This window comes from Serinus canaria, chromosome 3, assembly GCF_022539315.1.
Source record: "Serinus canaria isolate serCan28SL12 chromosome 3, serCan2020, whole genome shotgun sequence".
Lineage (NCBI taxonomy): Eukaryota > Metazoa > Chordata > Aves > Passeriformes > Fringillidae > Serinus > Serinus canaria.
The window spans coordinates 60,679,726-60,699,867 of NC_066316.1; the positions used below are offsets into that span (position 1 = coordinate 60,679,726).

Below are 20,142 nucleotides of genomic sequence, written 5' to 3' on the forward strand. Positions count from 1 at the left end.
GCTGCTTTGTCTCCAGTCTTGCATGATGAAGAGAAATTTAGCTGAGGTCTTGTTTAAAATACCATTGCACCTTTTTTTTGTTGAGGTGCTGACTTTTGACCCAAGCATTAATGGTACCAGATATGGACAAAATATACTTTTCCTGTGGAAACAATATGTTGGGTGTAATAAGCATACAGTAGTTTTCCTGCTTATTTTATCAATGCCAGATACCAAGAAGCCACATTTGCTGCTTTGTCTGCTGATGCTGGAGGAGGGACAGTAGGGACAGTCTCTCTTGAATAATTTCCTCAAAAGCAGAATTCTCTACTGCTGCACTTAAGGGTATATATAGAACAATGATCCCATGTTTTTACAATTCACTTCATGTTTTCTTTGTCTCACCTTTTCCATATAAGGATGAATTTAATGTGTTCTTTTGACCTATGAGGTGTGTCCAGTGCTTGTTTCCTAATGAGCCCCTGAGTCGCATGCATTTCTAATTCCTCACACTGACAGAAATGTAGGCTTCTGCCTGATTGAGAATGCAAGCATGGGATTTAGCCCATTGTTTTATTTATTTTTACTGTTTTTACTTCAAAGAGTCCACGTAGCAAGACAAGAGGCATGGAGTTAGCAATATTAATGACACGAGGATAATAGCCTCTGTTGATTGATAAGAGTAAGAAAACATGTCTGAAGAGTCTGCCTTCATGTGCAGTAGTGCAGCTGCGCTGGCTTCAGGGAGGAGGCAGTGTGCTGATGCCTGGCCTCCAGCTGTGGGCTCAGTTCTGCTCCCAAGCACTCCGGCTGCACTCCCAGCCATGTCAGCTGGCGCTTGAGACCTAACCTCACAAAAGAAAGTCATACTGTTTCTTTAGATTTAAATCCTCAGAGTTTAGAGTCTGGGGATTTTCTTCAGAAACATTCAGTTGTGTACTTGGGGTATGTTTGTTCAATTTTTAGGTCATCTTTACAATTTTCACAAATAGCCCAAGTCCCATTATTTAGGTTACATGTGAGCAGAATAAGCATCCAATTAATGCATTCACTGAGACTTACAGCTAGACCATATAAGGAGAAAAAATGTGTTTTCCCTGAAACCTGGTTTGGTATTTACTATAAAATGCACCCAGAGTTAAAATTTTATATTGGATTTTATAATGGATTTTGTCAGATAAAAACTTACTGTTCTAACGAGGAGAGTGCTGACTAAGCAAAGGATGTGTGAGTGCTCAAATCATGCCTTTTTTCTCACTGATCCTCTTGTCATCAGCTGCACTACCCACAAAAATATGTTCCTGCTTAGGGCATTCCAAGACATCTGTCTGACAGCATGATTTGTCCAGTTTTGTGCTACCTTAGTCAAGTATTTTGTGGCCCTTCTCCAGGCACACATGGGGCAAAATGTTCCCTGAAAGGTGAATTTGCCTGCTGTCTGCAGACACACCCAGGCACAAGTACCCAGCAGGGCGGTGGGTGTGAGGCTTTCCCCGGGGGTCTCTCTCTCTCCGGCTGCCAGGAAATGGGAGCAGTTTAACCCACAGGGCAGCGAGAAAGTTACCGTGGTGGTCAGAGACCTGAGGAGCGAGCTGGGCTCCTCCTGCCTGCAGCTCAGCAGGGGGAGCAGCTGAATTTTGCTGCTCTGGCTTCAGGGTCTCCTGTGGACTGGATTGCTTTTGTCACGCTCCCTTCCCTCATCCCATGCCAACACTTGCTGTGGACACTCCTAGGGATTTATATCCAGCCCAAGGTGTTTTTGGACCTTCTTTACCAGCCTTGTGCCAGAGATGAGTTTCCCTTTTCAAGGGAGATTCTTCATCCAATTTCAAGTGTTTTGCTTTGCTGAGATACAAAGTGAATTAACAGGCTGTAGAATCTGATCCAGAAACACTATAAAGTATCAGGAATATTTGGGTATATCCCAAAGAAACCGTTACTGCCATTTCCAGAATAAGACAGTAGGATTACACAGTGCCCAATAATTCTGCATTTCATAACTGAGAGAATATTTAGAATACAGAAAGGGAATTTAGGGAGGAGTGGTTTGCTTTTAGCTCTCTAGGATAGCTGTTAACCAACAAAACTACTCTTTAAACAAAACTTCTTTTACAAAACAGTTAAGGAGGATCAAGTTGTAAAGCTCAAAATGATCATATTAAAAAATATAACCCTGAAAACTGGGTCTGGAAGACAGCAAAACTCTTCCTTTACAGCATAGACAACAATAAAAGAAACCTAAAATTGCCTATTGTCACAGCTTTGATATTAACACTAGCTGCTTCGGCAAGCTTTAAAGACTGGACTGCGCTAAAATGAAACCTAAAATGTCCCGGACTTGGAGTTGTTTACACAAAATATGAGGAGATATAAAGTTACAAAGCTGGGGGTTGGAAGAGATGGCTTTAAAACCATCCTCCGTGCACTGACGTCATGTGGAAGCCAGCTGCGGGGATGATGCTGAACGGAACTGTTTTCTAGTTTGCAAAAGTTGAGCATTTATTCAAAGAGAGTTGCAAATGCTGCCCCAGTTGAAAGGTTGTGCCTTGCTTAGCTTTTTTACTTCTTTTAAAGATCAGGATTCACAGAACAGGATCCCTGCTAGCTGTGTGTTTCATTGCTTTCTCTGCTGCCTGGAAATGGACTGAAAAACTCCTAAAGGATTTCTTATTCCATGAAAGGTATGGTTGCAGTTTATTTCAAATCATTGTTTTTGAACAGTTAAGATTAAAAAAGAAGGCAAATTTCTGATGTGGCAAACAGTTATTTAAACATCTCTCTTAATGTTATTTTTATGTAATGTGAACATATATGTTATATATGGTCTTTATTCTTAAAGTTCAGTTAGTTTTTTCAGTGCAAGCAGAGATATATTAACAGAACAGGGATGACAGCATTGTGTGCATTTGAATCCTTTTTTCCTCTTATTTCTTTTTGCTTCTTTCTTTCTTTCTTTCTTTCTGTCTTCTTTCTGTCTTCTTTCTTTCTTTCGTTTCTTCTTTCTTTCTTTATTTCTTTCTTCTGTCTTTTCTTCTTTCTTTCTTCTTTCTTTCTTCTTTCGTTGTCTTTCTTTCTTGTTTCTTTCTTTCTTTCTTTTCTTTCTTTCTTTCTTTCTTTCTTTCTTTCTTTTTCTTTTTCTTTTCTTTTTTCTTTCTCTTTCTTTCACTGTCTCATTTCCCTCACTTCTTTCACTCAACTGTACTTTCTTTTAATGTATATGCATGTTATCATGACACATGGCACACATTTATAATTGAACACGTGTTTACAATTTTCTTAGTCATCCAAAATAGCACTTATTTGGAAATATAATTTGATCACATTTTTTTCTGTAAAAACAAGGGAAGATTTGTGTATCTGAATGATTATGCACGTCCAATCTGATTAAACTCTGGTGATAAATAGCATCTCAGCTGATGTCAAGCTGATTATTTTCAGAAGTCGCTAGAGGTTGTTTGCAAACTATCTTGCATTTTTAGTAATTTTAGTAATTTGGCTAAAAAGGGCAAGATATGGGGGAATAATGATTAACATCAAATAGTGGCTTTGCTTGAGAGGAGGAAGGGCTAAAAGAAAAGTTAAAGCAAAATGCAACTGATGCAGACAAAATTGATTATTTGCTTAATTTGATTGCTGTAATGAGCTTCTGACCTTGTCTAGGACATGGAGAAATTGCCAATACTGCAAGAGCACAGATATTATTCTGATCCACAGAGCAAATGATAATGTGACATTTTACATGCCTTGGTTGCTTTAGCCATGTGAAATACCCATGGGGAAATCTCAGTGCACTATGCACACAGAGGGGGTATTACCAGGACTGCACATTGTACTCCACCAAAATAACCCCAAACAAACCCAAAGGAAACACCAAGAAAAAGAGAAAGTGGGGGGAAAGAGAAGTAGAAATGGGAATCAAAGTCTCTGAGGAACTGATCCAATGTACAATAGCAGCAGAGCTGTAGAGTCATCCAGCTGCTAACATCAATAAACATGAGTTTTCTTCTCAGAAATTATGTCAAGAGGAAATCAGAGAAGTCTTAGAAACAATATAAGCCTTTTGTGGATGTTAGAGCTACAAGTGACCGTCTGTAACTTCTGTAACTATCTTCTTTCAAGACTAGATTTCCTTCTGTCCTCAGTCTTTTTTTATAATCAGAGTTCCATCTGAAACAATTTGAAAATTGTTAAGATGAATGCCAACATGGCAATAGCAGTTTCCAGCACTAAGGAAGCACCAGAGGCCTTTACAATGCTATATTCATGCTTGAAAGGAGTACATATTATATCTCTTCTTATGTGTGTAAAAACAAATACTCTGTACAGTATTGACCTTTCTAGTAATATGTGGCTGGCTAAAGCATGGTCATTATTACTAATAGTGCACTAGCAAAATCACCATTTGTGCTAGCTGTTGACAGATTATGTCTGCCTGTCTTGTTCATGACTGTACAGCATTTACACATGGGCCTTTTTATGTTCTTTTTTTTTCTGACGTGTATTTGTGTAAGGATTATGGTGGAGCAGAGAGCTGACTTTTGTTTATTTCTCAGAGGTATCCTGAAAGGTTATAAAGACATAAATGTAGCAAAAAGAAAAAATCAAATGGTGATACTAAAAATTGCAACCTTTGAATTAGCAAGGTGAGAAAGTACTGCAATAAAGTTCATTAGCAATAGATGTTTAGATTGCAATGGATCCTAAGTGTTAGAGAATTTTTTTGCAAGTTGTTTCTGGTCAGCTCTTACTGGAGTCTGGCACAAAGCTGAAACACTGGCCTGGAGAGGTGCAGTCTCTGTAGCCTGGCTGCACTCCCTAAGAGGCTGTGAGCAAACCAGTTCTTGGCTTCTTTTTTGATGAGAATTCTGTGCTGTCTTTCAGCAGCTCCTAGTTTCAAGGTGGTTTATGGTTTTATGAAGTTGCTCTGTATGTTTTTAGGCAGGGGAAAGAAGAAGGGTTTGGAATCTGTTTGTAGGTAGTTGAGGGACAGATTGTCATTTCAGAGCTCCAAGGCAGGGCTTGGGGCAACTGTTCTGCCAGCCCTGAGTTAGGGCTGGGCCTGTGATGGCTTGGGAGATCCTGTGGGAGGACTTCCTGTGACCCAAAGACCTAAGTAACCTGTTGGGTTTCATCTGAGCTCTTCTGCTTACTTGTACGTGAAAGAAACTGACTCCAAGTTTGACATCGTCTTCCCAGTTAGCTGGAATAAAGCAGACGCAGTAAATGGTGGTTACATGGTAACCACAGCTAAATCAACAAGATGTGCCAGTAGCATAAGGGATGGGGAAGAACTTTGCTCAGGAATCAATTTTTACTACATCATAGGAAATGTGGGCAGTAAAATCAGCAGTTCCTCTGAGTTGACAATCACTGGTTATCAGTTAGAGAAATTAACAAATTGCAGAAAGGTAAACTAGGCTTACTCCTAGTTAACTCTCAGATAATTCAATTGCCTGCCATTTGGTTTCTGGCAGGAGCAGAAAGCAGTGCAGAGGCATTTTATTACTAGAACAAGATTCCATCACCACCTAGGTAACACAGCAACTGGCTTTGAGAGCTGAAGTTAACAAACTCAAGTAGCAATGCCTCTGTACCAGGCATTATATCACAGGAGCCATCAGAACTGAATGAATGAGTGTTATTTCAGACTTGCTGGCATAGTAAATGTGCTGATGGTAATGGGTTTCTAGTGTAAAGCCTAAGAAAGCAAGAGGAAGCAAGAGGATCACCAGGCCCATAAGATTTGTAGCTGGCTGCTTTGCTCCAAAGTCAGATAAGCAGATCTAAAATATTCCCCTTAAAGCTTGCCAATTTAGTGGTTCAATTAATATTTTCAATTAATATTTTTTTCATTTACAGACACTAAGATGCTAAAGACTTCTAAAGGGGAAGAAGAAACTGAAGCACTAATTAGTCAAATATTCTGAGAAAGGTTTTGAACTAGATAGGAGTTAGTGCTGTTGAAGAATATTTTCTAGTTTTTCTATAAGTTTTCCCTATTCTGATCCTGAAACTGACATTTATAGGTCTAGATCTGTAAATCCAAAATTCTTGAACCCTTTTTGGTGACCTTCTGTCCATTCAATATAACTGATTTCTACTGTTCATCTGTTTGTACCTGTTATTAACTTTCCTGTCCTGTCTTCCTTCATGAATTCCAAAGCATTCATGTAGCCATGAGAACTCCCTGAGTATATCAAGTTTGCAGTCCTCAGTTGCCAAAAGAATGTACCAGTCCTTGTCGTGCTCCTTGCATGCGTGCAGGGAGTGTGTGAGCAAACATGATACTTTTACAGTTGTCTTTTGAACAAATATAAAAATAGCTTTCACTGTCAAGGGTAGATATTGCAGGATCCCAAGCTCCTGAAGTGCCATTCAATATTGTACAGACCCAAGTTCATTGAAAACTCATTTAGAGTGAAGAGAAATGGCAAAGATGCAAAGTGATTATGGTACAGAGCCTGCTGTGGCAGATGTTACTGAATTCTGTGATGATGAATGTGTTCCAACTCCCATTTCCAGACTGGGCATCTCTGCCCTTGCATTTATGTCCTATAATGCTTAGTTCATCCATACTTGAATCACTCCAGACAAATATCAATTGAATAATACTGTCTCCTGCAAGCTTCTTTCAGTTATTAATATTGGGGGTTTTCTTGATTGTCTCTGTTCCCTGAAAGCTAGAATAAAACATAAGTAAGACTTATTCTCTTGAACTTCCAGGAAACATTCAGGGAAGAAAGAAAAAAGGAGAGCTGTCTTTGCTGTTGCACAGACTTTAGCCATGGACCTGCGTGAACAACTGGAGAATACTGAGAGGAACTGGAATAAAGAAAAAATGGAATTGCTGGAGAGATTTGACAATGAAAGGAAAGAATGGGAATGTCAGTGGAAGGTCATGCAGAGAAAAATAGAAGAGGTACTTTTAAACAAAAATCTGAACACTATACCATTTTCTCTTGGGGTAAAGTGACATTGAGTCGCTTCAAATTTGTTTTTTTTTTTTTTCTGTATTTTATCTTATTCCTTATGTGCCACTGAAAGTTTCTAACAGCTGATGGAAGGATGAAAATCTTGGGATTAAGCAGTATTTGCAATTGCTCATTTAATAGTCATGAATGCAAGATAGGAGGTGAATGTGGCTTTGTGAGCTATGAGATTATTGGCTGTATGTACTGCTGACAATTCAGTCATGGGCATGAGCCATGTTGCCTGTACTACAGCATGCTTTATTAAGTAAATACTGAACAATATGGGGTTTAGAAAATGCATGCTTTGTTAAAAAAATTTAGGTATCGTAATTATCTAGCAAAAAGGCTTTAGATGGCATAGGTCTGCTGGGGCAAATGGTAATATTAAAAATAATATATATATGAAGTACTGCATGATATAGAATTTTTCTGGCTAGAAACTGTTCCTTTTATGGATGACTCTTGGGAGAAAAAACAGGTACAGCAAATAGCATGAAAGTTCTGAAACCACTTGTGTTTACACATGCTAGGAAACAGTCCCTACTATTTGCAGTGCATCTCCTTCCAGAAATAGTCACAGCAATTATTTATTATTCTTTTATCCCCAAATTGTCCCTGCAGCCAAACCCTCTGACACCCTCTAATGCATTAACTGAGTCTGCTTGGCAGCCTGTAGAGGCAAGTTTTTTTCACTAGAGAGCTTTCCACATTTTTCATCTAATATACACATGGAGTAGTTTCACTTGCTCCCTGCCAGCACTGTCGTGTGGCTGAGCAGCACAGGAATGTATGGCAGAGATTGCTCACATGAAACTGAGAAGGAAAATGGGCAAAGCCAAAGGAATTGCAGCCATAAACTGCCCATTAAACCAGCCTGCAGCAGAACTCCATAATATCAACCCTCTTATAATCTACCCACAATTCTTTCAGACTTTGGTATGATGGTCTTTGCCACATTTTGTCTTTTGTGTTAGAACTTTTCTGCACAGTCTTCCCTAATTTCACTGCCAAGCTGCGAATGCTTCAAAAGTCAGTAATGTGATTTGTATATGTAACTGACTTTCATTTTCTTAGGTATAAGAGCTGATTTGGAATGACAGTAATGAAAAGGTATTCTGGCTATTAGTAGAACTGACAATGTCAGCAAGGACTGTTTTCATTGTGTTCTTTATTAGCACAGAGATTAGGAAAGCAAGAGAAAGAGATAAAGAATGGAATGGGGCTGAAAGGAAGAGAATGAAGCAATTTGCTGACTACTGCAGGGCCAAACAAAACTACAGATTATACCTCAAGGTGTTTGGAATCCTAAGGTCCCCTCTTAAGCTGTGACTATAGCTGCTGCTAATTTCAGATGCCTGACATTTCTTCTCCACAAGCCACATGGCTGGAGAAAATGAGAGATACCTTTTAAATGCCACTATCTGTAGAAGGAATTCCTCAATAAAACTTGTACTTATCAGCTTGTATTTTAATTTGGCAGTTTTCTCTAGCCCACCAAACCTAACTTAATTCCTCCAGAAAGACTTGTGGGGTTTAGGAGATATTATGGGGTGGTATCCTTCCTTCTTACTGGTATGCTGAATCCATATGAGTCTCTTATTTCTTGGAAATGGCAAAGTTCAGCTCTCAGTTTCCATGAGCAGCTGGGCTTTGGGAGTGAAATCTGAAAACCCAGGATGAGGTCAAGTGTTAAGTCTCTGAACGTGAGAATACTTCTAATCCACAGCACTGCCCATGAAATGGCCACATGTTCTGCATGTTGTTATTCTTTTCCACTGTCCTTCCAAAAGCTGTTGGGATGGCCTTGTGCACTGTGAGAGGGCAGGCAGATGGCTGCTCAGAGGTGCCTGTGTGCTTTCTTCGTGAGAGCAAGTTAAGAATGAATGTTTATACAGAGCTGTGGGATTCTTGGCACTGGAAATTATACTGTATGCAGAAGAGATTTTTATGATGTTGCCATTTTTTTTTAATTTATAATTTACCACAGTTCCTAGTTCGAATGTGCTGGGTGACCAGAATTAACACCATTTGCTAATGAAGCCACTGGATCTCAGCAGGGAGCATGAAAGAAGAAGGGGATACCATGTTGCCAAATAATACCGTTCTGCAGTACTGATTTATCACTCCAGTCATAGGGAAGAATTCCACTTGCCTGAGAACTGAGGGAGTCTGCTCTAGTGCAGATGGCACTGTATTTTATGAGAATTCACTTCCTCTCCTTCAAATAATATGTAGCATAGCCAGAACACACTCTCTCTGTCACATTCCCCCACATTCCCTGTCCATCAGATAACAGTTGTGTCCACCACAGAATGTGCTGATATTGCTTGGAAAACAACCATGCATCTTTTGTCTCAAGGCAGGGCCAGTTATCTCGGAAGATCTCTTCCAGTCCCAACCAGGGATGGAAGCCATACATTAAAATTATGGCAGAGAGTTTGAGAATGGTAACAGCCTTATCCTGTGGCAATCCTGGTGTTTAAATTGTCACACTAGGTGACTCAACACTTTCCTACTAACATGTCTAGAATCTTTCTAATCAGTGCTGCTGAGTGAAGCATCATTCAAAACAGAAGATAAATATGGGGGGTTTGCCATAAAGCTCATTACAATACTATGATTTAAGAAGGTCCTATTGTCTTTTCAGCTTTACCAGGAGGTAAAACTTAGAAGGGAAAGCAATATGACCATCCATGATAGCAAGGCCATTCAGAGCAAGATGCTGCAGCTGTCCATGCATTGCCCTACTTTGCAAGAGAGTGACACAGCAGAGCTGAACCATCAGCACAATGTGGCAAACGACAGAATGGAGAAAGGGAGTCTGCTTGGTGTAACAGGACACGAATGGAAGGAGCCCAGAAACAAGAGCAGAAACAATATTCTGTTAGTGGACCATCTGGCCTTTGAGAACCATGAAGAACCTGAAGACAGCCTCACCATTAAAACTTCTGAGCAAAATACCAAGAATTATATTGGTGATCTCAATGTAGTAAGTAAAGTATGTGTATGTTTCAGTTACAAGGGGGAGGAAAGCACTGAGGACTTTGGCCTGCCAGATTAAGCTAAAGAACTGAGCTCCCTGATTTTAGCTTTCCACAAGTCATTGTCTCTACTTGCTCCTGGGTTTGGTATCAATGAGTGTCTTCTCACTGTTTGAATGTGTTAACAGCATGCTCTTTACCTCTGTTCATAAGGTGGGGGCATTTTTGTATCTTTTCTCATAATACTTCCCTCTGCTGTGAGTCTTAAATGCAAATGACCACAAGTTTCAAATTAATTCTGGCGATATAATTTTAAATGTATATATTAAAGGCCTGTTTTTGTATTTATAAAGGCTCTAAAAGAACTTGCCAGAGTCAGTGAAGAATTATGCAGCTATCAAGAGGAAATTCGAAAGAAGTCCAATCACAGAAGGTAAAAACATCTTTAGACTTCTTATGTTAGAGGATGGAAATGAATAATTCTCCTTATGCTTTTCATTTTGAAGGCAGGTTTGCTGTTGGATTTATTAGTTGGGCAGTTCCTACCCTCCTAGTGTTTCAGTGCTCAGCATAAAATATTCAAATGAAATATGCTGAAATATGATACAAAGGCAGGTTTTACTAGCAAAATTGATTTTATATGCAGAACATACAAATTCAGATTAGTATTTATATGAGATGAAATTGTATTTGTTTCTAATGTCTGTACAGAGGATTGGGAAAGTGAACAGGTATTTCTGTCTATTCTGGTCCTATTGCCATGTAGTTTTATACAACACTGTATGGGTTTGTCAGGCTGGAAATTTCTTACTTAAAGCCCAAATCTAGCCTTAGGCATGGGCGATGTGCCAGGAACTGATGATCCAAGAATGGAAAGAAAGCAAAGAGGAAAGAACCACCATACATTTGTACTAATGGAAAGATGGCAAGTCAGACCCTGAAAAGTATGGCAAGTGAACATTCCATCATCTGTTAAAAATTCAGTGTTCATTGTCTTCTCTAGCAAGCTAAACACGAGATTGCCTCTTGAGTTGTGCAGAAATTCTCAGGTAAAACTGAACCTTCTCAGATGCTCCCAAAGGTCAGAGGGATTTCTCACGCTCCACCATGTGATCAGTTAAAAGTCTGCCACTTATTCATTATTTTAGCTGGGCTACTGTTTGTATCTTTAGAGCAAATGGATTCATAGCTGATGCATAACTTTTCTAGGTGCTTTTTTATCATATATCAAAAGGCAGATCTCATGTGTAAGGTTATGAACCTAAACAGGGGATACACTGTGTCCTACAGCTTTCTTCATTCAGTTCATAGTCAGGTAGACTCCTATGAGTCATTAAAACAAGATCCTACTGTACTTACTGTAGCAGAGACAAGAAAACAGTCATCATCTGAAAAACTCAGAAAAAGAATTTTAGTGGCAAAGGAAAGGAATGCAAATTCCTTTTGTTGACCTTTCCTCAATTTTATTGTGTGTGCTTCGGTTGTGCTGGGTACATCAGCTGCAACAAAACAGCTCCCAAACCTTTTTAAGTAGCCAGCGTTAAAACACCTGTTTCTGGGGTGAATTAATCCATGCTGAGGTCCTCTGGAATGTTCCTTATTGCTCATCCCTAAAACACCTCTTCTGTTATTTCCAGACTGAAGTCACTTCCTTTCCTGGGGGAATTTGAGGAAACCCAAAACACAGTTATTCTGCCTGAGATGAACCATGTGTCCAGCAATGAATCACAGACTTCGGTTGCTTTTGAAACAGAGGAACATAATAATAGGAAGAATCTGATGAGCTCTACCAAGGCTTTGAAAGGCATTTCTTATGGTAGTCTTACTGGTGACATAGGAACAGATTTCAGACCTTGGCAAAAGAAAGAAGCTCCACCAGTTCCTCCACGGAGCACTTCTCGACACCTAACAAACTCACTTTCTGCAGTCATACAGCTTTCAGAAGCACCCATAAGAGATCCAGGCATCAAAAGCAATTGCAAGGCTGAGGGTTGTTGGAATGGAGAGAAACTGAGGGATCTTTCACCTGTAAACAAAAATAAATCTGCAGTAACCTGTGCAAATGAAGGGCAGTCTGTGAAATTCCCTGTGATGGTAACTGCTGCAATACCTGTAACCAAAAATGAGTGCAATGTTCCAACAAATTTCTGCCACAACACATGGGCATATGATATGGGAAAGCTTGGAAAAGACAATAAAAATGAGCCTTCCCCACTGTCAGCCCAAAAGAGTTGTTCAGATGGAAATATGGCCCAAAGCAACAAGATACATCAGAAACAAAACGCCAAGTCTCACAGCAGCCCTTTTTACAGCAATGACTTTTATTCCCCTGCTACCTCGCACAATGATCTTTTGGAAGACACCAGGTATCCTTTGGGAAAGACCCAAAGAAATGAAACTCTAGCAGCAAAGATTGATGAGTTTAATCGGACTGTATTTCACACAGATAAACGTAACAATGCTCTGCAGGAAAATCAGGTGCCTCAAACAGCATCAGAAGATCACAAACCGAGTGGTCTGCTGTGTGACTCTGCTGCTAGCAGGGCAGAAACTGTAAATACGTCTTGTGTTTCAAATCCTAAGCTCTCTGCAGCAAGGGAGCAAGAAACTAACAACCCCAGCAAAGCTGTCAGGACAGCAGGGCAACAGAAACACATGAATGGACTTCCAAATACTAGTGGTTATAGGCACATGCTTCACGAGCATGACTGGAGACCAAGTAATTTATCCGGCCGCCCGCGCTCAGCTGACTCAAGGTCCAACTATGGTGTTGTTGAAAAGCTTTTGAAAACTTATGAAAAATCAACTGCGACTTCTCCGTGTAATGCAAAATGCTGCAAAGATAAGAGGACACAGGCAAATTCTGAATTCACCAATGGGGGTTGTGAGACACTGAGTCAGTATTTAGAAATGCTCCAGATTGAGCAAGAAAAACAAGACTTTCCGAGGAATTCAGCCAGGCATATTGGGCAGCAACTCAAGCAAGGAAAAGAGAGACAGAAGTTACCAGAGGTAAGGTTCATAAGAATGACAAGAGCAAAACAATTCCACTTCATAGCAAGCCTCAGACTCTTAAATGGGGCACACTAACATTATATTGTAACTAATTTTGTAAAAATATATACTTTAGGCCAGGATCTGGATGAATCAGGAGCATTTCCTTTGCAGATCAAGAGCTGTGGGAGGGCAGAAGCATGTAAGAAAGAACGAGCAGTGAATATGTGCCAGATTCTTATCCCTGCTGGTGTTCTCCGAAGCTAGTTTTTTACTACAGTGCAGTTATGCTAAGATTGAACTAGTGAGAGCTTCAACCAGGTTTTAACACCCTCTCTCCTTCCTTTAGCTGATGTGTTATGTCATAAGACTTCCCATAGGGCTTAAGCAGACTTGGCCATGCCCCAAACCCTAGAGGTCTTAGATAACATTTTTCAGTGTCCAGGATGTGCTTGGATCAGGATTTCCTTGGAACTGCATATACTAAGGAGTTTTGTGACTCCATAAGGTTTCCAGTAATAAAGTAACCTTCTTTTACTCATGTCTCAGTTCCAGCTTCTCCTATATATTCAAGCATAGGCTCACAGAAACTGAAGAACATGGCATGACTAATTAATTTGTATTTGGCGGAAGTTTATTTTCAGAAGTTTAGAAATACTGCCTTTGCCAACATTCTTTCTTAATGAAAAGACAAACAGATGCTTTGGAAAACACACTGTAAGTTGCAGGTTCTGTAAAGGTCCACAAAGGATACAAAGAGATATGCCTCTTGGAATCTCAAAAAAGATAAGGCAGGTGTGTTTTGAGCTGGGAAACTTAAATTGGTTCAGGCTGTCAGCTGGTATGCCTTAAACTGGCACAAATTCACAGACTTCAGCGGAGCTATACAGATATAAGCAGCTGGGAATCTGACCATGCAGATTTTCTTCTGCATGTCTTTCTGACAGCCTTGCTGTGATGCAAGGTCTTGCTTAACAGGCGCTTCTTTCCTTCAGCACAGATATAAAAAAGCTATGGAGCTTCTGATTTCTTTTTCATCCAATAAACTTTTGACAGGCAAACAAATTTTCATCAATAAATATGGAGGAAAGGAATAATGACTTTTTTCACAGGCTCACATTTTATATTGTCATTTCTATCTGTAGAAACTAAGTGTAGAATACTGCTTGACCAGGAGTTACTATTTTATGTCCAGCAGAATTAATGTCACAGAGATGTAAAGAACTACATGTGGCTTGAGGCACTGGGTTTATTTTCATTATTTCAAATTTACATCAATGTCGCTATGATCAAAATCTGTTGAGTTTCCTCTGCATCTCTATGGCTCTGCTGGTAGACATGACACTGTATTAAAATATAACCATTACGAATTAGTTACCAAGTTAAACAGCTTCACACTGAACTAATGGAAACAGAGTTTCCTGAAATAGGATCTATCAAATAATACCTGAGAAGCATGTAGATCCTACTCCAGAAATATCAGATGGTATTCTGAGTTCTACACTTGGAATATTTTACAGCATTCATTGACAAAAAAACTTACAGAAACTAAAAGATAAGAGGAAATGCCAATTTTGTCATTTTTTACATTTCCTTGTGTATGACACTTGTCTTCATGTATTTTAAACCACAACTGATGTGAGAATCCCTGTCCATAGAAATAGCTTTTCTTTTGCATTCTGTGCATTGCTGCGCTCCTTTTAATAGCTTCCAACCACCTGTTCTGAGGTCACCGCAAATGTCCTTCTGCATTCCTGCTGCATTCCACAAAAGCTGTAACTTGTTAAAGCAAGGACTTGCCTTTGTGTTCCAGATATGTGTGCCAGTGAAATGTTCAAGTGAGAAGGGCTTCTCCCGTCCCGCTCGGCCAGCAAATCGACGCCTACCTTCCAGATGGGCATCCAGATCCCCATCAGCACCACCTGCTGTGAGAAGAACAGTGTACAACTCTGTCTCCTTTCGGTCAGAGACCTCAGTAGTCTGAACCCAGAGCTGGGTTGGATGGTGTTGTGAAAGCTCTATGCCTCACTATAACTGTGTTTGGTATGTGTTGTAGCAACCAGTTCCACACTGCTGTGTTTTGTCCAAGGGTGACCCTCACCACATGCCGGACGAAGCGTTCTGAATCTTAGGTCATCATCACCATGGTCTTCAGTGTTTTTATTGGGATGAAATAGAGATATCCCTGGTTTTCTTTGTTTTTTGGGGTTTCTTTTTAATAGCTCACAAGGCATTTCTTTTCAATGGCATCTTTCTTAATCTGTCGATCAATTTTGAGTTGAAACAATGTATAGTGCTGTATATTCTGACTTTTCTGGAAACAGCAGAACGTAAAGCTGTATGCATGATCATGTGTTTGTAGGTGCATGTGTTGGACTAGGAAGTATACTGGCCTGTATTTAGAAGAGACAAACTGTGCTAGTGTTGACATTGAAATTACAACCCTTATGCCTACATATATATATATACATATATATATATATATACTTTGTGTTTATTTTAAAAAGTTTGAAATATACAGTCCTGATGACATTTATATTTTGTATATCTTTTACATAGGTTCACAGGTGTAGTATTTAATGTAAAAAAACTAAATATGCATTTTTTGTGACTGATCGCAGTGAAAATGCCTTGCACAATATGTATCTGAAGCAGACTAGCTTGACTGATTTGTCAGTCATGCTTCATGGCATCCTCGTTCAGTTTCCTAATCCTAATGCTAGGTCAAAATTCCTAAACATATTTTTTCTGAATTAAAATATTATATGATTTGTAATACATTAGCCTTTTTCAGCACCAGAGACATTTCTGAAATGTTCCAAACCCTTTACAAAGCTTCTATGTGCCATTATATATATATAGCATATTGTAAACACTTTGGTAGATTCAGCTACTCTAACATACAATTTATGAGGGAAGAAAAGAGTTGTATATGCTCAATTCTGTAAAGCCTATTTTTCCTTCTAGCATTTGAGGTTTGGCAAAAGTCAGATAACAATGGACTTGTTTACTTTCACTCAAGGCAGGAGAACAAGCACCATTGCTCCCAGTGCTGCAGCCACACTCCTTTTTTATTCTTCTCCAAGACTAGAGTGCCTGAGCCACTTGCTAATTCCCTGCTCCTGGACTGACTTTGTGGCAGTCAGTTATGAAGTTTACTTGTACTCTGGCAACAAGCTGCATCTAGTAGGGAAGTATTGCATCAAGATATGATCACAATGGTGCCCGAAATCCTGACACATGGCATTGTGACTCTGGTGTTGCCATCACTTGACATGGTATTATTTGCCATCTGAATGACATGCACAGAGCCTGACTTGTTCCTTCTCGCAGAGTGAAAGAAGTATGGATGCTGTCCAGGCTCTAAACTTTCAGAAAGACAGTGTTCTTCATCCTGGAATTTTTGCACCTTTCGTTAGGCTGTTGCTGGATACACAGTGCAGTAATGGTGATAAATGTTACCTTTAAACATCATGTCTAGGTCAGAAGGAGTAAAAAGGCACTTCTTCAACATCAGCCTGATCTTGTCTGGCAAATTTTCTTCTTCTTCTGGAGAAACATAGCGTGTTCAAAGGAATTTCAAAAATCATCCCAGGATCCATTAATGTGCACATCTTCTTATGTGAATGTAAAAAGGATTTCAGAGAGAGTATAGGCTTTTGTCCTAGTGAATTGTATATGTGGCAATATAGGGAAAATTTAATGTGCTTAATTTGTAGTGATCTGTTGCTCTATTCCAGTCATGTTGAGAATTCACTTTTTTCCTTCCTTTAGGGACCTTATTCTTCTTTCCTCTGCACAACTTTGTTTTTGAAGGGAGAGAAAACAGGAGGCCCTGTGTTCTGAGCAATAGCCTGTGTGGTAGTATTGGTAACAGTTCAGGCTTGAGAATATTGGAGTGAGCAGACATCAGAGCCATAAATCCCAGTTTATCATGCCATTGTGGCTGTCTGCTTGGCCAAAAATACACTCAGAATAATTTGCTCTATCTAAACTTCTGGTCCTTTCTAGGTCTATCCCACAATACATGAATACTTCAAGCAAATCAATAATTCATCAAAACTTACTCAGACATTATTGCAAAGTTATTGCTGGAAAAGATACAAGGACAGAAAATCTTGAAGAAAATTCATACAGTTTGGATAGAGACAAAAATCTATGTGCTCGAGTGAAAAATCAAGGGTTCTATAAATTTGACTGTTTGCCCCAATTTAGAAATTGCACTCCATTAGCTTCCTCAGCACTAGAAAAATTAGACATTATTCATGGTAAATTTGGAACATGGTTTAAATTCTATCTAACTATGGAAATTAACAAACCAAAATACCTTGCAAATTGACCTTTTAAACGCCTGAGCAGCTGACCAGCTTTGAATGCCTAATGCTGGGGAAAGGGTAAAAATGAGAGAATTGTAAAAAAAATGTGGTTCTTAACTTCAGTCACTGTTGACTGCAAAAACACTTGTTTAAATTTCCTTTATGGTGAAGTTAAGCAGTTTTGTTCTGAGAAATTGTGATTTTTTTTGTTTGAAGTATGTAACTCCAAAAGCATTTCCCTTGATTAGTCAGTGAAGGTGTTTCTTTAATTTCTTTCAGTTTCTTTGGTTGCCTTTGACATAGACCACATTGTTGAATCACAGAGAAAGGATCAAATACCAACAACATTCCCTGATGTATGTAAGTTAAATGAACAGAAGGTTTTTGAAATAAATGAATAGGTCAAGGATGAGTCCATTTTGTCAAGATTTTCTGTGTCAGTCTAATTTTAGACATTGGTTCTGATGCCTAAAAGTATCAAAACTGGTGATTTTGGTCTGCAGATGGCTAGTTGGAAAGCCTAACTTTAGAAAATTGCCACTGTCACTGTTTAAATATTCTTTTCAAATGCTGTGGTGATTTTTCTAGTTCCCATAACTGTGGTTATTGAACCACAGTAAAGGCTTTATTCACTTATTTTCTGTAGGGGGAAAAGCTCCTTTGGGCTTTCAAGTTCCTCTGTGTTGTTTTTGACAAGGAAATCTACACATACACACATGCTTGTGCAAGAAACACAAATTATCTAAGCATAACTTGACCTTCCTATTAATCCTAGTGTCACCAATGGAAGCGCTGAGCTTTGTAAGCTTGTTTCTGAAACAGGTTTTAATAATTTTACTTCTCCATACCCTGTCTGAAGTCTTAATGAAGATATATGTTATTCTTCCTTGCACTCTGAACTAGTCTCTCTTTATTGCATGTCTTGGTAAGTCCCTGGAGACACAGAGTCAGCTGCCCATTGAAATGGGGATGTCAGTAGGAATCAGATGTCTGGTACTTATTGACAAAAAGCATCATTCTCCCTCATGCCAGGACATACAGCCATAATCTTACCAGACCTTTTTATGGAGGAGCATGGCAGGGTAGAAGCATACAGAGAAGAATCACTCAGATCTTACTTGCATATGTAACAGAACAGGCCACCTGGAGGCTCGAAAATTGGCCTGACTCAGACCCTCTGCTGGAGGCAGGAGTAGAGGAGAATCATTCCCTTCAAAACCTCTGCATATCATTCCTCAAACTCAGAGTACACTTCCATTAGGTGATTTTTTCTTTACAATGTAAGTGGCAGACTTATGTATCTTTAAAATGTTGCTGAAGGAATGAACTTTGTTTTCTAGTAACAACACAATTGTCCCTCACTATTACACACACTGTAAGGGAGTTGGCTGTTATATGTAGGAAAGGATTTGCAATCAGTGTAATAGAATTTTCCAGAGCATTCACATCACCAATTTATTTCTCCAGCTGTCTATTTAAAAAATTGGGGTTTTAAATATGAACTTTGTAGCCAAATGTCTTCAACAGCATTTCAGCAAAGATCTACAGCAATCCAGAAGGCAGGCCGAAGAACTTACGCAATTCTCACCATGCTGCTATGCAAAGGATTTCTTTGGCTTTGAAATCTGTAATATACAACTCTAGCCATTTCATGCTGATAGTCTCAGTAATGGTATTCTCATTTGTACTGGTGTCTTTAGTTGTGTACATGTCTTTGCACTGGAAGGTGCACAAAATCAAAGCCCCTTGTTGCCTCTGGCCTTCCCACCCCTCTTTGAGTCTCAGTGTGTACTTTTATGTGGTTTATTGCTGTTGGTCTGTATGTATATGCCATACCAGAGGACATTCTACCTGTACTGCAGCCTAAATATTTTTTGGACAGGCTATTCTAAAAAGTGCTGATATTGCTATTGCCATTCACAAATATATTAGATCTTGATCTATTGTTTTGCATCACTGAAAATGCACTTCCTTCACTGTTAATGGCATACATTATACAGAATTTGTGCTTTTGTTTTTTGAAGTGACAATTCATCAGCTTTTGCACTTTGGTTCTGCCCCTCTCCCTCGGACCTCTTCTGTTGGCAACGTTCTTGTATCAGTAGAGATGTGTTTCTGATTGTGTCCACTTGTTCCAGTTGCTGTGTGCCCGTGGCAGCTCATACCTAAGGGTGCCTTGCTAGCTATGTTGCTCTAAAAGAATTGTACTAGAATTTCCGTGGGATAAGAGAGATTGAACCATCAACATGATCAAAGTGAATGTGTTGTTAATGCCTTTTCTCTAGTACCTGCTGTCAGCAATGTTTCTGTTAAAGGATCTGCAATTTGTTTCCTCCTAGTGGTGCATGTTTGTGTGTGTGTGTATGGCCAAGATTCACTGAAAAATAACTCTGTAGGGGAGTCCATACATGTCATATCTTAAAGTCGGATTATCTAATATGTGAGCCCAAAATATACTGGTCTATCACATGAGATAAATTTTCCCTTTACTATGGAGTAGATGCAATCCCAAAATGAACAGTAGGAAGAGAGCAGGCCCTGCACAGATTTGTCTAAGGTATGTAACACAAGTAAGCAAGCTTTGCTGGCTGATATTACTGGGTGAGTTAAAATCTCTTGACTAGTCAACTCATTAAAGCCAGAGATTCTTTAATATTAGATCTCAGTGAGTGCATAGACTTCTAGTAACCTGCACAGGGATTGTAATGCTGAGGAGTCTGATTTTGATTGCCCCTGCACATGGAGGGAGGCCACTGGCTGTGGCTGATGTGCCTGCACTTCTGCCAGTGCCCCTCAAATTTCCCTAAGTGAGTTTACTGCGGCTAGAATAATTTCTAAATCATATTCACGGTAGGAAAGGACTGTCATTACAGAAAATTGCAGTCATATGTGAACTCTGCA

The 20,142-nt window shown here is 39.4% G+C and overlaps 2 protein-coding genes across 2 annotated transcripts in view; both read left to right on the forward strand.

Annotated features, from left to right (window-relative positions):
- The window catches only part of SOGA3 (SOGA family member 3), a 38,386-nt gene extending 35,747 nt beyond the window's left edge, over positions 1-2,639 (forward strand). The window contains exon 7 of the mRNA XM_050972849.1: positions 2,554-2,639. The gene's annotated coding sequence lies outside the window, so the exon portion shown is untranslated. The remainder of the gene's footprint in view (positions 1-2,553) is intronic.
- On the forward strand, positions 2,338-17,653 carry KIAA0408 (KIAA0408 ortholog). The gene is made up of 6 exons (XM_050972850.1): positions 2,338-2,660; positions 6,703-6,898; positions 9,598-9,939; positions 10,285-10,364; positions 11,569-12,943; positions 14,739-17,653. The coding sequence occupies exons 2-6, from the start codon at positions 6,764-6,766 to the stop codon at positions 14,907-14,909; spliced, it is 2,103 nt and encodes a 700-aa protein (XP_050828807.1). The 5' UTR covers positions 2,338-2,660; positions 6,703-6,763; the 3' UTR covers positions 14,910-17,653.
- The last annotated feature ends 2,489 nt before the right edge of the window (positions 17,654-20,142 follow it).

Coding starts and splice junctions, on each gene's coding strand:
- KIAA0408 (XM_050972850.1), top strand. CDS start 6,764: ATGGACCTGCGTGAACAACTGGAGAATACTGAGAGGAACTGGAATAAA. Junction 6,899..9,597: donor TGCAGAGAAAAATAGAAGAG/GTACTTTTAAAC, acceptor TTGTCTTTTCAG/CTTTACCAGGAGGTAAAACT. Junction 9,940..10,284: donor ATATTGGTGATCTCAATGTA/GTAAGTAAAGTA, acceptor GTATTTATAAAG/GCTCTAAAAGAACTTGCCAG.